Genomic DNA, 15,336 nt, shown 5'->3' with positions numbered 1-15,336 from the left:
TCATCCACCTCCCTGTGGGTTCCTCGTGATCTCTAAACATCACATGGCTTCTGTTCCAAAGCCCCGTCCTGGAGGCGAATGGTTTTCCATCATTCCTTCGTCTTTCCAGATTGAAATTGACTCCAGTTGCCAGGATCTAGTAAAACAGAGACAATGAGAGTGAGCAGCTTGGGCTCCACACTCTGGTGCATTCCACCTCCTAAGTAGCAGCAGTCTCGACTGATGGGCCCATTGGGGTTGTTGTTGGTTTTTGGTTTTTGGTTTTTTTTGGTCGAAACCTCAAACACAGGCATGAGGGTTTATCTCAGGTAGGTTAGGAACATTTTTCTCTACAACTTTGCAAGTGTTCCATCTTTGTTTTAAACAGTGAGGTTGAGTAAAATCCTGCTCACCTGCACAGATGCCATCTGGGAAGGTACTGTTTTCAGCACCTAGTCATGCACAATTCTCACCTCAGCTCAGTTTCCAAAGCTAGCCTTCCCTCCTTGGCTTTTCTAGTTTTAAGAACTAAGGCAGGGGAAGTGTCCTGGGACAGAAGTGAGCTCAGTTCGTTTTTGAAGGTCAGCGACACAGTCTCTGTCACTGCTGATCAGGTGGGCTGCTGGGACGGCAGCCTGCAGCAAGTTCCCGGTAACCAACCAGCCAAGGAAGGGTGCAGGAGAAGGGGGGCTTTAGGCCCAGGAACGAGGAACAGAAAAGAAAGGGGACCAGAGCAGCCGAAACTGCAGGTCAGGCAGGAAAGGGGTCTCAACAACCAAACAGGTTCACAGAAGAAGAGGCAGAGGGAAACGGGTGGCATGAGGGGCAGGAGGGAAGACCCGCCACCAGAAGGCTGGCTCAGATAAGTAAGAGGAAGACAGGCCCAGCAGAGGAGAGTTTGCAGTCAGTTCTTCTTATGCAGGAAAAGCCCCCAAATAAAAGAAGGTTCAGCTCTCCTTTGTACCATCGGTGAAAAGAATGGGAAGGTGGGTGTCCTGGTGGTCAGGATGAAAGAAACCAGCTCCCACAAGCAGGAGAAAAACCAGCTAATGCTAGTTCACAGAAATAAGAATCCTCTCAATAAAAGATAGTAAAATAAGGTCTCAGGTTACTCTCCATACAACAGGTACATGAAGATTCAGGTTAACGATAACTCGGGCCCATGTCTGATTTCCCATAAAATGGAAACGAGGCCCATTAAAAGTCAGAGCCTCTTTCCAGTTTTCATTGAAAACCAGTCCAACTACTGTCACACAAATTCAAGGGTGTTTTTCCCCGCCCCCACTTCGGTGACATTTCGGTCACTGTTCCAGACAGTTAAGACCACTAACAAGCTGCTTGAGTTGTCTAACCAACTCAGGCATCCTAGTGCAGGTTCTTTCCGAGTGCTCTCGCAAATGCAGAACCTCAGCCAGTCACGTAATCTTGACTCTTTCATACCTGCTTTGAAAAGAATCCCTGGATAGGCAGGCTGCACCCGGGGAGCGGGTCACTCTGGTCTGTCAAAAGAATGAACCTGTTTAATGGCACTTAGAGGCACTTGCTCACCCCTGGGTCACACCACAGCTCAAAACCCAATTTTATTTTAGAGCAGCTCATACATCTTGCACAGCGTGGCCCCACAGATGCTATATCACACCCAGATATTCTTAAACTGACCTGAAGACCGTTTTTCTGAAATCTTTAGAGGGTCGTGTGGCTTCAGTAACAGTTTTATCGTCTCCCTTAATCCTGTTGCAATGGCCACACATTTGTAGAAGGCTTAATTTTTTTTTATTTTTTTTATTTTTTTTATTTATGATAGTCGCACAGAGAGAGAGAGAGAGAGAGAGGCGCAGAGACATAGGCAGAGGGAGAGGGAGAAGCAGGCTCCATGCACCGGGATAGAAGGCTTATTTTTTATGCAGCTGAAAGCATTGCTTTGGAAAGGGTCCCACATTATTGGTACAGCTTGGTGGACTTGCGGTTCACAGCCGTCACTTCGGCCGGCCCCTGGCCCTCTGGGAATGCTGTGAGTCAGCTATGGAAGGTTGTCTATAGCTGGGGGAAGGAATTCCCTGGGCCCCGCATTGGCCCCTCACAGGGGTGTGCGCTCGCCCAGGACCCCTCTGACAAGGGCAGTCAAGATGAGGGCAAGGTACAAAATCAGGGGCTCCGGGGGAGAAAGAAAGAAAAAATCCACCCCCCTCCCCACTGGCCAAACACAGCAAAGACGTGGGGAATGAAGAGTGAGTTTCCCCTAGGGAGATCTGAGGCTGTAACAGCACATGGGGGACATGGAGAAGCTTCCATTATTTAAATGTGGGAAGCCTGGGAATCACTAAACAGGACTCCCCTCCCCCGCATTGCCCCTCTATTGAATTCCCATCTGGGACTGATGGGGGGTGCCAGCCTGGCCCGAGCCGTACCCCAACCCCTGCATCGACGCACCAGCCCGCATGACCTTGACCTGCATGCTGTGCTCTCTTGTTTGCTAGGTTCTCCCCTATGGGTGTAGATCACATGAGTGGGCTTTCTGGTGTCAATGTCCCAGGCAACGCGTCTTCGGGCTGGTGCATCTTCATCTACAACCTCGGGCAGGACGCCGATGAGGGGATCCTCTGGCAGATGTTTGGCCCCTTTGGGGCAGTCACCAATGTGAAAGTGATTCGCGACTTCAACACCAACAAGTGCAAAGGCTTTGGCTTTGTGACCATGACAAACTATGAAGAAGCCGCCATGGCCATAGCAAGTCTGAACGGCTACCGCCTGGGGGACAAAATCTTACAGGTTTCCTTCAAAACCAACAAGTCCCACAAATAACTCGCTCATGCTTTTTTTTTTTGTACGGAATAGATAATTAAGAGTGAAGAAGTTGAAACTTTTTTGTTAGTGTACAACTCATTTTGCGCCAATTTTCACAAGTGTTTGTCTTAGTCTAAATGAGAAGTGAAAAGGTTTTTATACTCGGGGATGCAACCGACATGTTCAAATGTTTGAAATCCCACAATGTTAGACCAATTTAAGTTTCTTAAGTTATTTCCTTTAAAATATATATTAAACAGAAATCTAAGTAGACTGCATTGACTAACCAGTCCCTCGGGACGGTGGTGAACCTGAAGCATGCTTTAACTTCTAAGACTGTCTAACACTCGTTTCATTCGGTGTCTCCACAAACTGGATAAAAAACATAAAAAACAAAAAAACAAAAAAAAAAAAAAACAAAAAAAAAAAGACATGACCTTTTAGTTTTAGTTTTCAAACTAAAGACGTTAGACAGATGCTGAGTGTGCGTTTTCTCAACCGCTTCAACATTTTAAGCGATTTCTGCTTTGGTTGACAGGAAATTGCTTTCCCAAGCAGGTGCCATTGCCACCTCCTGCTCACTCAGCCCCGGGGCTCTGCAGCGGTCCTGGCAGTGGCAGCAGGCCATCCAACAGGGGGGCCGCCACCGGGGAGGGGGGCCGTACGCCGGGCCATACCGGGCCCTCCAGAGAAGGACACGCACGGGTTTCATAAGCCCAGGCGCCAATGGGAACGGACCAAAGAGTTTCAGGGAAACTCCAGTATATTCCAGAGTCAGACCTAACTCCAGGGCGCGCCTGAAGACGTGCTGCTCCTCTGACATCCCGAATTTCTGTGCACACATTGCATGCACGGTGCCCCGCACACCGGGCACTGGTGTTCCCAACCATTTCTCCACTTTCCAAGAGCAGTTCACACAGCTCGAATGCCTAAGATCGCTCTATATTTTAAGAACACAGAAACATTTGAGCATTGTATTTCTCGCATCCCTTCTCGTGAGCGCTAGACTTGTTTCTATTTTAGTCGGATTTTGTTTTGAAACTTTGCTTTCGTATGAACACTCAGCAGAAAAGTACTTACTTCTTGCCAGTTATCTATTAACAAAAAAAAAAAAAAAAAAAAACTTTGATTTGTAGTTTTAAAGATTAACCCTCCCAAGTTCTCTTCATAACTGCCTTGACATTTTGGGTTGTTCTGTTCTGTTAATTTTCTTTTGCTTTTTTGTGTTTTTTGTTTGTTTTTACTTTTGCATTTAAGACCATTAAATTTGATTTTGTTTTGCTCGAATTTTGTTTTGTTTTTTATTTTACCTTTTCTTTCTTTTTGGCTAGGTAAGGTCCAGACGGCCAGCATTCAGGGAGGATTTATAAAAAAATCTTAAGAAAAAAAAAGACTTGCCTCAAGACAAAGCATTTACAGGCCTGTGACGTAGGAGTATGCAGTCACAGATGGCGTTTTTGAAAACGGGGGAGCCAGTAGGGAGAGTCTGAAAGAGAGAACCTGAGAAGTGGCAGGGCCAGACCTCCGGGCAACTCCTCAGGAGTGTGATTCTGACTGTTATAAATATCTAGCGTTTAGAGAGATTCAAAAACAGGACAACTTAGTACCAGCAGTTTTTAGCCTTGATATAAGACTAAAACACGTAACCATAGGCAGTTTTAGTTGATCGATATCATGGAATCGTGGTATTATTTATCTATTTATCTACGTACCTACCTATTTATTTATTTATTTAAGTGGAAAAAAATCGGGCACAGCCTTCTCCCGAGCAGGTCAGTGTTCTGAGAAGCCCCCAGACAATTTGAGGCTGCCTGTCCCAGCCCCGTTCCCCTCAGACTTCGTTGAGGGGCTGCCAACTGCTCGCATTCTCCCCACCTTGAGATGTTGTCATGCCGTTCTCCCACCGAAGGGGCCAAGTTCATACCTTGAGGCCTTCTCATGAGTTGGCCTCGCGCCATGGAGGACCTCCCTCCAGCGGAAGTTTCCAGATCCTAAGTCAGAGCCAGCTTACGTGCCTCCTCCTGGAACCCAGAGCCACGGCCCATTTGCCTGGATTCGACACAGGAGAGGGTCCCCCCCGCCTCCCTGCTCTTCACCACAGACCAGGATGTTTTCCTGGAAGACTATGCCTTTCAGGTTATGCTAGCCTTGGGCCAGCCGCGTCTTCTCAGTGAAGATGAGATTCCAGTTCTGAACGCGACCCTTAGGTCTCTTCCCTGACACATTCCTGCCCGCCCTCGCTAGGGTTCGATTTCGTACTTGAATTCTGTCGGAAGCCTAAACCGTGAAGGGACGGAGGGCTGCACGCCAGCACCCCCTGCCCCTCCCCACCCCTCCCCTCCCTGTTACCCGACCTGTATTGATTACTCTGATGCTGGCACAGAGGAGAAGGAGATGAACCTTTGAAAGCTGCCTGAGGTTTCTCAGTTGAGTAAAATTCTCATTTTACGCGGGCTCCACTCTTTGAACAGCCTTCTAGCTAAAACCCCAAGTGCGTTTCCTTGGGAGTGTGAAATCGCAAGCGTGTGGAAGGCTGTCACTTTTGACGTGTTCCTTAACCCTGAAAAGCAACTGTCGCTCCCAGTGATGTACCAGGTGCTGGCCCTGTGTCCTAAAAAGTTCATTAAACCTTCTCCAGGCTTGTTTGCAAAAAAGGAAGACCCCATTTTATAAAAGTCACGATCCAAAAGAAACTTTTTTAAACGTTTTTTACATAGATCAATCATATTTGTATTTCGCAAAATGAGTGCTCTCCTTTTATTTGGGAATTTTGGTGAAAAAAAAAAAAGGAATGAAAAGAGTAGATGATGTTCATTTATCGAAAGTTTGGTTTGGTACATAAATACCAAAGAGGCTTTGACTGAATTTCCTTTCGGCCTGCGTAACTCCCCCCCGATAGTTGTTTGCTAAGAAGCTCCAAATTTGTGAACCTGGTTCCAGTTGAATTACTCACTTTTTACGCCTTGGCTCTGCCCTCTTGAGTTTTTCGTTGTAATATGCCAAGCTGTGGTTTTCTGGCTGTGCCTCTAGTCGCACGTCTTGTGACTGGGATCACCCCCACCCCCCACCACCATCTTGCCAGAATAGCTGCAAGACGGGCTTTCTTGGCCTGTGGGCAGATGGTGCTGGGTGGACCCCGCCGCCTTTGTTCCCTGAAGGTGAGTCCTTCCCTTGCCAAGGGCAGCTGCCTTAACCTGTGAGAGTCTGCGCTTGGTTAGTGCTGGAAAGCCAGCGTCCAGGGTCTGACCCGTGCTGCTGTAGGGAGCTGGTGCTTTGGGAGCTGGCGGCCGGGAAGCGGGGGACAGTCCCTGCCGGATCAGACCAAGTAGATGAATCCGAAGACGGTTACTGGCAATAACTCAGTCCTGGTTTGCCTCCAAAACTAGGGCCATTGACTGATCCCGGGCCGGCTGCCGACCTTGAAAAATCAAAGTTCAGACGTCGCCCAGCTGTTCCATTTCACATCTGATTCAGCCTGATTTCATTTCTCTGTGCTTTTTGCAGCCTTCCTGGGTTGGATAAGAGAGTAAGAATAAGCTGCCAAAGGTCTCTTTTCCCCAGCCACCCCCTCTGCCCGAGCGAGCCCTCCACCTGAAAGCCCTCCCACCTTCCCAGGACCTGTGGCACCTCTGGGACCTGAGGCAGCTCCTCAGGAAGCACCTCCTGCTGTCCATCAGATTCCCAGGCCCGGCCCCCAACTCCAGTCCCAAGTGCTTTCTGTTGAGTGGCATTGATGATTGACCCTTGCTTACGATAGCAGTAGAACCTGAATCCCAGACCTCCGGCAGGGTTCACCTTTCCAGACCTTTTGATTTGCCTCTGACTTTTAATGATTGTATCGTATATTTTCCCACAGCCTTTTGGTGACCTAGTTTTCAGTTTTCCGCTTGGTCATTAAAAAAAAAAAATTATTTGTACGTCACCGCAGGGACCTAAGTTAGGCAAACCGACGGCTCGAGCAGCGGCTTTGAGGACTCTATTGCATTCCACCAGGAGAAAAGGCTTGTCCGTTGGTTGGGGCCACCTCTTTACCATGTACTGTTCCGTTTCCAGTGACTTGCTCTGGGGGGCGGGGCGCTTGACCAGCTGGTTCCCGTGTTGTACAGTAGATGGGTAGACGTTTTGTATATTAGTGTGTTTTAAGTTATTGATTTGTTTTATATAAAATAATTTATTTTTCAGGTACCATTTTTCATTTTAACTTTGTTTTTACATGGGTTTGTTTTCAATAAAGTATGACACTGCTGTCCAAAAGTCAACAATAAAATGAATCCCATTGTGTTCTTTTGAGGATGCTTATGTAACTAGCTCTTTTTTTTTTTATTATTTTCAGGGAAGAAAAAAAAAAAAAAAGCCCTTCTCAGTTTTCCATCTCCCCATTTGCCTTTTTATCCTTGTGAATAAATGTTCTTTAGTGTTTTAGGAGGAAAAAGCAAACCTAGATTTTGATAATCCAGAAGATTTCAGATTAATAAAGAAGCTTTGAAAGAAGACCATTTTTCAAAATTTTAGTGAAGTGTGAATATTTTTTGTCAATGGCTTTCTCAAAGAGAATGAAACTTTTGCACCATTTTCAGAGTTTTTATAGAGATGCCAAATTGATATATTTACATGTAATGGAAACATGAAAAAGTTTTATTAAACAATTGTTCATAGCTGTGTAGACATTTTAATTCAGTTTCCAAAGCTCTCAAAGCGTATTTTTGGAGTACGGAGTGATATCGGTTTGGGGTGTTACTTACGGTTCCAAATGACTCGATTGTCCGAATACTTAGATCTTTCCCCAGGGATCAGGTTTGTGTTAAATGCTGTATGTTAACTATGACTGGAATTCTGTGATATTTTGGTAATAAATGAAGTGGGCTCATTGAGATGTGGTGGTGTAGGGGTGATGGTGTGTAATTGTAAGCAGCCAAGCTGAGTAAAGCGCCGGCCGGGGCTGCAGCTGACTTCCTCCTGCCTAGGGAAGCGAGAGCTGCCTTCTGCCAAGCTGTCCCCCGTGTGCCAGGCCACAGAGCCCTGGGACAGCCCAGCTCAGGGTGTGGAGGGGAAGGCACCAGGACCTGCTCGGTGACCCGCCTACTGCCTCTGCCCGGATGTGCCCCTCCTCTGGACGTCCTCACAAGCCAGCCCCCTCCCCTGGGAGACCCAGAGGCTTCTCCAAAGCTTCCCTCAAAGGTCTGTGGGCTTCCTGTGTGGCCCCTGGGCATTGCCTGTCCCTCTGCTCCCCACTTCGGAGCCCTGTGGCTGTTCTGAGTATCTTCTGATGGTAATCTCACTCATGTGGAGGCACAACAACACAAGGGTCTTAAGGTCAGTCTTAGGTTTGAATCCTGCTTCTGCCCATCCCCCAGTGTGCAGTGCCAACAAGCCACTGAGTGCCTGGGCCTCAGTTTCCCCGTCTGGAATGGGAGTCCATAACACCCACCAACCTCCTTTTTCCCAGATGCAGCTAAGTGGTCCCATGGGTTCCTTGTAGAGGTGCAGTCTGCTGCCACCTGGGAAGCAGGTGGCACTCCAACAGGACGGGACTCCAAGGGTGCCCCTCGGGTACTCAGACCCAGGGACCAGCTTGGGGCCTCCAGCGGGGGCTCCTGGGGCCCCTGGGCAGCCTCTCAGGTCCCAGCAGCCCCAGGCACCAAGGAGAAGGAAGGGATCTGGGTGTCAGCCCTCCTCCATGGGTTGGACAGAGTGTGCGTCCACCTCATGGAGAAGCAGACTCGGCTTCTGCAGGTCTGGGGCGAACCAGAGTCTCATTTCTAACAAGCCTCCCTGCTGATGCCCTAAGTGGGCTTTAAGGAAACCTACCAGCCTCCCATCTCCGCCTGTGGTGACGGCTTCCGATTCCCCCTTACCCCAGAATGTGGAGCCCCAAGAGACTGAGCCCCGTGTGCAGGCTGGGGGAGCTTTTGCTGCTAGATGGTCTCCTCTTGAGCTGCTTTCGCTTTTTCATTCAAGGTTAAGTTTCTGAGGGCCTAAGGCCTGCATCCCTTTGTCTTTGAATTTTGATTTTTTTGTTTAACCTCAATAATATCCTGGCACCAATTTAAAAGGATTTCCAGAAGAGAAGGGAGAAAATCACAGACACCACCGTTGTCTGGGGAACTGTGTGGTTTGTGTTTAAGAAGAAGAAGCAAGTTGTGACATGGAGAGTGTTTATTCCTGGGGGTTGGGGGCACCGTAGACTGACCCCCTACCCTCTGCCGCTGGCCTGGAGCCCACTGAGAGCAAGCTAGATGGTGGTGGTGGCCTGGGGCTTTGAGCCTCTGAGCAGTGGCAGCCCCGGGCTTTCTACCCCAGCAGCTTTGGGAAGCCACCGGGACGTCCTGCGCCACAGTGAAAGTTGGGCTGGGAGCCTTAACCACCAGTGAGCACCTTGCTCTCCCCACGAGGGGGAAGTGCTAGGGCCTGGCAGAGGTTGGAAAGACCCAGCCTAGAACTCCCCAGCCCGCGTGGGTGACCCGAGAGCTGGGCTTGTGCCGGGCAGGGGGCGTGGCATCTGAGTGGGAGCCAGCTAAGCAGGCAAGAGTTGGATGGAGCTGGAAGGTGGGGGTGGGCAAGGATCGCTCCCGCTGGCTGTTCGTGTCGCTGTTCCTGGCGCTGTTCGCTTCACCAAGTGCTCCACTGCCCTTTATGCACATCCCTGGGAGGAATGTTGCTCATGTGCCCATTTTACAGATGCAACAACTGAAGTTTAGCCGGTTGGAGAAGAGCTGTCATTCAGTGCCTTTTTTTTTTTTTTTTTTTTTTAACCAGTTTGGTATAGAGCATCCTAGGTTTGGCCTGCCCCTTAGTTTTGTGAGAATGAGGTCCCAGAAAGAGTCTGTGCAGGGCCTGGAGCTCCAGAACCACCAGGGGCCCCTCAGGAGAGACTCTGGAATCCAGGGTGGGAGGACATGCCGCCTCAGCTAACGCCAGTCTTTACAAATGAATGCAAGCCTCCTCCTCCGCCCACGTAAATACAGTTGCCACATCCTGAGGAAACCGGAGCGTGGATCATCCCCAAAGGTGGACAGCGTGATGGGGACGGTCTGACTTGATATAGAGAACTCATGGCAACCAGAAGTATCCTGCAGGGGCCCCTCAGAAGACCAGGGTGCTGGAGCCAGGCCCCCAGGGCCCCCGAGGAGAGTCACAGGTGCTCCAAGTAGAGGCTCCAGGGCTCTGAAGGTGGGTACAGACGTGCACACTGCCTCTCCCCAGGGCGGGGGGCCACGCGGGGTGTCTGTGTCTGCAAGGATCAAGCTGGGCTGAGGCAGATGGTGGAGGCCTCGAATGCCACGGCCACCCCAGCAGTGAAGCGGGACAGGACCACCACAGGGGACTTCCACAGGGCGTCTGGTGTGTGTGCTCTCCGGGGACGAGCAAATGGACCACAGTGCGGCAGTTCCAGGTGAAAACGAGAAGTGACCAACCTAGAAAGGGTCCAAGGTGGAGGAATCGAAGCCCCACGTGGACCACTGATGAAGATGAGGCCATCCTGAGAGACCTGGTCTGAGCTGGAAGATGCCAGCTGTGGAGGCTTCTGGGGCCCAGACCCACAGAAGCACAAACCTGAAATCTGCTTTGTCAAAAGGCTTTCTGATTTATTATTAATTTTTCTGGTGTTTTAAAAAATCTCGAAACATTCCACTCATCTGCTTTTGTGACCAAAGGAAAAAAAATGTTAATGTTTAACAAGTTATTTTTAAACCCTTCAGCCACATGAAGATGCAATCCCAAATGTTCTGAATTTAAAGAGATTGTGTGTAGAGCACCCCGTTTCCTTCCCCCACCCCCGTTTCGGGTCCTTTGAATCCTCTCCCCCCACCCCCCCGGGGCCCAACACGGATTATATCTCTAAAAAGCCAGGAGTCAGTCTGGAAGGGGTGGCAGCTTGCCGATGAGGACAGTGGAGACGGGAAGAGGGAAGGAGAGGTCAGGGCCCTTCCAGCCATCCCGCCGGCAGGCGGGGTCTCAGGGCCCTGGTGTGTGTCTCAGAGGAAGGCGGCGTTACTGGCTCCGAGACATGTGACCCCCATCACACGGCCGTCTTCCTGTGCCTTCACATCATCTCCCCGCTGTGGGTGTCCATCTGTCCAAACTGCCCCTTCTGTGACCTCAGTCCATTGGGCCAGGGCCCGCCGTATTGACCTCAACTTGATCATCTCGGGGAAGACCCTGCCTGTCTCCCAGTAAGGTCACGTGCTGAGAGCCCCCAGGTTAGGACACCAATATGTATTTTTCAGGGGACCCAATTCAACCCATAACTGGCCCCTTCCAAAGTTTGCCACCGAGTCTCCTGTGTTCTCCCCCAGGGTAGCGCAGTGGGGGTTCACGGTGTGCCCCGCACTGAGCTCCCCTCAGTGAATTTCAGGATGGAGACTGAGCAAGCTGCTGCCTAGAAGGATTTCTCCTGCGGGATCTCATGTGACAGCGGCCAGCAGGCCAGGCTACGTAATTTGTGAGGCCCAGTGCAGAACGAAAACACACTTTGTTCAAAAACTTCAGATAAAGGGCGCCTCACTGGCTCGGTTGGTGGGGCATGCGACTCTTGATCTCAGGGTCATGAGTTCAGGTCCCATGTTGGGTGCAGAGCTTACTTAAAAAAGAAGAAAATGTCTCAGATAAAATGTGGTCCATACATTGGAATATATCCAAGCCCGAAAAAGGAAGGACATCCTGCTACCTGACACCACGTGAGTGGACCCCAAGGACACCAGGCTCAGGGAGGGGAGCCAGACCCAAAAGGACTCCTCCTGCACGATGACCCCACTCCCAGGAGGTCCCCAGAGGAGGTCTGTCCACAGAGACAGGAGATGGTGGGAGCCAGGGGTGGGGCAGGGAGCAGGGGTCAGTGCTTCCTGGGGATGGGGCCTCCGTGTGGGGAGATGGAAGGTTCTGGAGACGGATGGTGGGAATGTTTGCACAACAGTGTAAGTATGCTTAATGCCACTGAACTGGACACTGAACAATAGTTATGATGGCAAATTTTATGTCATACATCTTTTTACTACAATTATAAATAAAATTTTAAAGATGTACTTAGAACATTAAAATGGCAACAGCAGGGGATCCCTGGGTGGCTCAGTGGTTTGGCGCCTGCCTTTGGCCCAGGGCGTGATCCTGGAGTCCCGGGATCGAGTCCCGCGTCGGGCTCCCAGCATGGAGCCTGCTTCTCTCTCCTGTGTCTCTGCCTCTCTCTCTCTCTCTCTCTCTCTCTCATAAATAAATTTTTTAAAAAAGTGGCAACAGCAGAGCATGACACCATCGTGGGGCCGCGCGGATCTGCACAGGGTCACCTGCCACCAAAGCCGCCCACTCAGCTGCGTCTCCCACCGCCTGCCGCGTGCAGGCCGCAGGCCGCCCGGGGCGGCCCAGGTGGGGAGAATCCCGCTCCCCCCACCCCCGCTGTTCACAGCAGCCGGTTGTACCCAGTCCCCGCAAGTGCCTGCAAAGATCCCCAGTGGGTTTGCTGGCGGACAGTGGTGCCTAAAGAAGCAGGGTGGGCAGTGATGGGGTTCCAGGGGCCTCACCCGGTGTGGGTGTTGGTCTGGGGGACTGCCCCCGGGCCCCCAGCCCACCCTGAGGGCCTCTGCCTCTGCAGGCAGCCTAAAGTCGGGGATCAGGTCAACCCCCGGGAGGCAGGGAGCCCGCAGCCCCGCACAGCGCCTGCTGGAGGACCTGGTTCCCTCTGGACAGTGTGACTGGGATTGCTCCCGGCCTTTGCGGATCTGCCCTCATTCCACAGGAGCAATCTGTCGCCCGGGTGGCTGTCTGCTCCCTCCGCTCCCTGCTACCCCGGCCACAGCCCCGGCTGCACACTCCTCCCCACAGGCGTGCACCCTCGGGGATGCTTGCTCCCCCACCCCCCAGGCGGGGCCTTGACTCCCCACTGGCTCCTGGCCCAGCCGGGGCCCCGTGTGCCTCTCCCCACGGCCTCCGGCCTGCCAGCCGCTCTTCAATTCACACCCAGTCACTGTGTAAAACCTCTTAGGGCGGTTGGTCCATGGGCGAGCGGATAAGCAAATAGTGATCCATCCTTACAGCATCAGCCTGTGACTCAGCCATAAAAGGGAGTGAAGCCCTGACATCCTGCCACGTGGATGAACCCAGAACACATACTGAGTGAAGGAAGCCAGACACAAGAGGTCACATCCCGGGGCACCCGGGTGGCTCAGTGGGTTAAGTGTTTGCCTTTGGCTCAGGTCATGATCGTGGGGCCCTGGGATCGCATCTACATGGGGCTCCCTGCTCAGCGAAGAGAGTCTGCTTCTCTCTCTTTCTCTCTTCCTCTGCCCCTTGCCCCCACTCGTGTTCTCTTTCTCCCCAATAAATAAATAAAATCTTAAAAAAAAAAAAAAAGAAAAAGAAAAAGGTCACATATTGTCTGATTCCATTGATAAGATATGTCCAGAGCAGGTAAATCCATAGAAAGTAAATTAGTCATTGTCAGCGGCTAAGGGAGAAGGGGCTGGGAGCAGCTGCTTCATGGGGACGGGATTCCCTTCTAGGAATGATGGAAATGTTCTAGAACTGCAGAGCGTGGTGGCTGCACAACATTGAGGATGCACTAAATGCCATTGAATTGCTCACTTTAAAAGGGCGAATTTTCTGTTCTGTGTATTCACTCTGTCAAAAGACAAAAATAATCTTAGGTGTTTCAACTGCCAGGAGTTTGATGCGATTGAGTGAGGCCAGCTGACTCACCCATGGGTGCTCAGCCCAGGTGGTGTCAACCTTTAAGTCTCCAGATGGGTCCGTTCCCATGGGAACAGGGAGTCAGAAGCTCAGTGTCTTCGTTTGCTAAGGTGGCTTAAAACACAGAAATTTATTGTGTCAGTGTTCAGGGGGCCGGAAGTCAGAGTGGAGGTGAGGGCAGGTTGGTTTCTTCGGAGGGAGAGGGAGAACCCGTTTGAGGCCTCCCTCTGGCTTCTGGTCCTTGCTGGCAATCTCTGACTTTCCCAGGCTTCTGGTAGCTTCACCAGGATCTCTGCCTTCATCTTCACACGAGTTTCACTGTGTGCATGTCTGTGTCCAAATTTCCCTTTTAGAGGGATGGATCTGTGGACACCCTACTCCAGGATGACGTCATCCTCACAAATTACACCTGCAGGGAACGTGTTTCCCAGTAAGGTCACATTCTGAGGTGTGCTGAGGGTTAGGACTGCAACATATGAATTTGTGGGGAACACAGTTCAACCCGTAACCATCCCCTTGTGCCAGCTGGAGAGTCCAAAGGTGAGCCAAAAGGAGCCATCGCTGTCCTCACAGCACATGCTATGCTGGTCAAGGCTGATGCACAAAATGAGAGGCACAGGATTCAATGGGTGAAGCAGCTTGACATCGCGACATCCACGTGCATTCTCAAATGATTCGTCTCCTTGCCCGTGGTCTAAGCCCATTTGGGTGTCATACACGTCGTGCACTCCCAGCTGTGCACTGGCCACACACAGAACCACGTACTGCGTTCACAACAGATTGGAAATTTCAAAGATGTATTTATTTGAGAGAGAGCACGAGCGGGAGGGACAGAGGGAGAGGGAAAAGCAGACTCTTCGCTGAGCAGGGACCCCAATGGGGGGGCTCCCTGGGATTATGACCTGAGCCAAAGGCAGACACTCAACTGACTGAGCTGAACTGACTGGTCCACCCAGTCACCCCCATATGATGATTTCTTTTAAATCCTGAAAACTCTCAAGATACAAAGTGTACTTATTTCTCTCTAGCCTTAATTTCCCCCAAATCATGATACAAAACTCCCTTGTGTGCCCAGAACATCACAAAGTCAAAGGCACCGTTTGTTTCTGCAACAATGTGTGCTGTGCCTTTCATCCCATGGAAAGCCAAAGGGTTGTTTCTTTGTGTGTGTCCTTCAGGTGACTTTTGACCTGGAACGTGGCTAGTGGATGGGTTTCTACCTGCCGGAAGTAAAATTAATGTTGGCAGCTGGCCATGTTTATTCCCACAGAAGCTAAATACAGTGATTCAAGACTCTCTCACCGTATCCTTTTGAACTCCTTGAACAAGGGGATAGAGGAGGAAAGGAGCTAATCCAGCCACTTCTCACCTCCTTGGGAGGGATTTCAAGCAGGCCGAGAGGAGAGAGATGGGGGAGTGTCGTAGTATCAGTATGGACTCATGGGGAGCCGACCTGTCGTCTGGAGATGGTTCTTTTTTTTTTTTTTTTTTAAGGTTTGTCTTTTTTTTCTTTTAAGATTTTATTTATTTATTTATCAGAGAGAGAGGCAGAGACACAGGCAGAGGGAGAACCAGGCTCCATGCAGGGAACCCGACGTGGGACTCGATCCAGGGTCTCCAGGATCACACCCTGGGCTGAAGGCGGTGCTAAAGCGCTGAGCCACCAGGGCTGCCCTCTGGAGGTGGTTCTACAGCTCGGGCTGCACACCCCACCCTGCAAAGGAAGCCAGCCCTCCCTCCACAGGGTAACTGAGCTCCCCCAGCACAACCCACCTGGGGGAGAACCATCCGGGGGGTGTGCTCTGTAGAGGCATCTAAGCTAAACTGCCCTGGAGTCTCAACAAGACTCTTTTTATTTATTTATTTATTTATTTATTTATTTATTTATTTATT

The 15,336-nt window shown here is 50.7% G+C and overlaps 1 protein-coding gene across 1 annotated transcript in view; it reads left to right on the top strand.

Annotated features, from left to right (window-relative positions):
• The window catches only part of ELAVL1 (ELAV like RNA binding protein 1), a 37,666-nt gene extending 33,616 nt beyond the window's left edge, over window positions 1–4,050 (top strand). Inside the window, exon 6 of the mRNA XM_038567486.1 lies at window positions 2,457–4,050. Within this exon, the coding sequence (XP_038423414.1) occupies window positions 2,457–2,781 (325 nt within the window). The 3' untranslated portion in view covers window positions 2,782–4,050. The remainder of the gene's footprint in view (window positions 1–2,456) is intronic.
• Window positions 4,051–15,336: the final 11,286 nt, after the last annotated feature.

Source organism: Canis lupus, chromosome 20 (genome assembly GCF_011100685.1).
Source record: "Canis lupus familiaris isolate Mischka breed German Shepherd chromosome 20, alternate assembly UU_Cfam_GSD_1.0, whole genome shotgun sequence".
NCBI lineage: Eukaryota > Metazoa > Chordata > Mammalia > Carnivora > Canidae > Canis > Canis lupus.
This window is presented reverse-complemented; position numbering and strand designations above follow the sequence as displayed.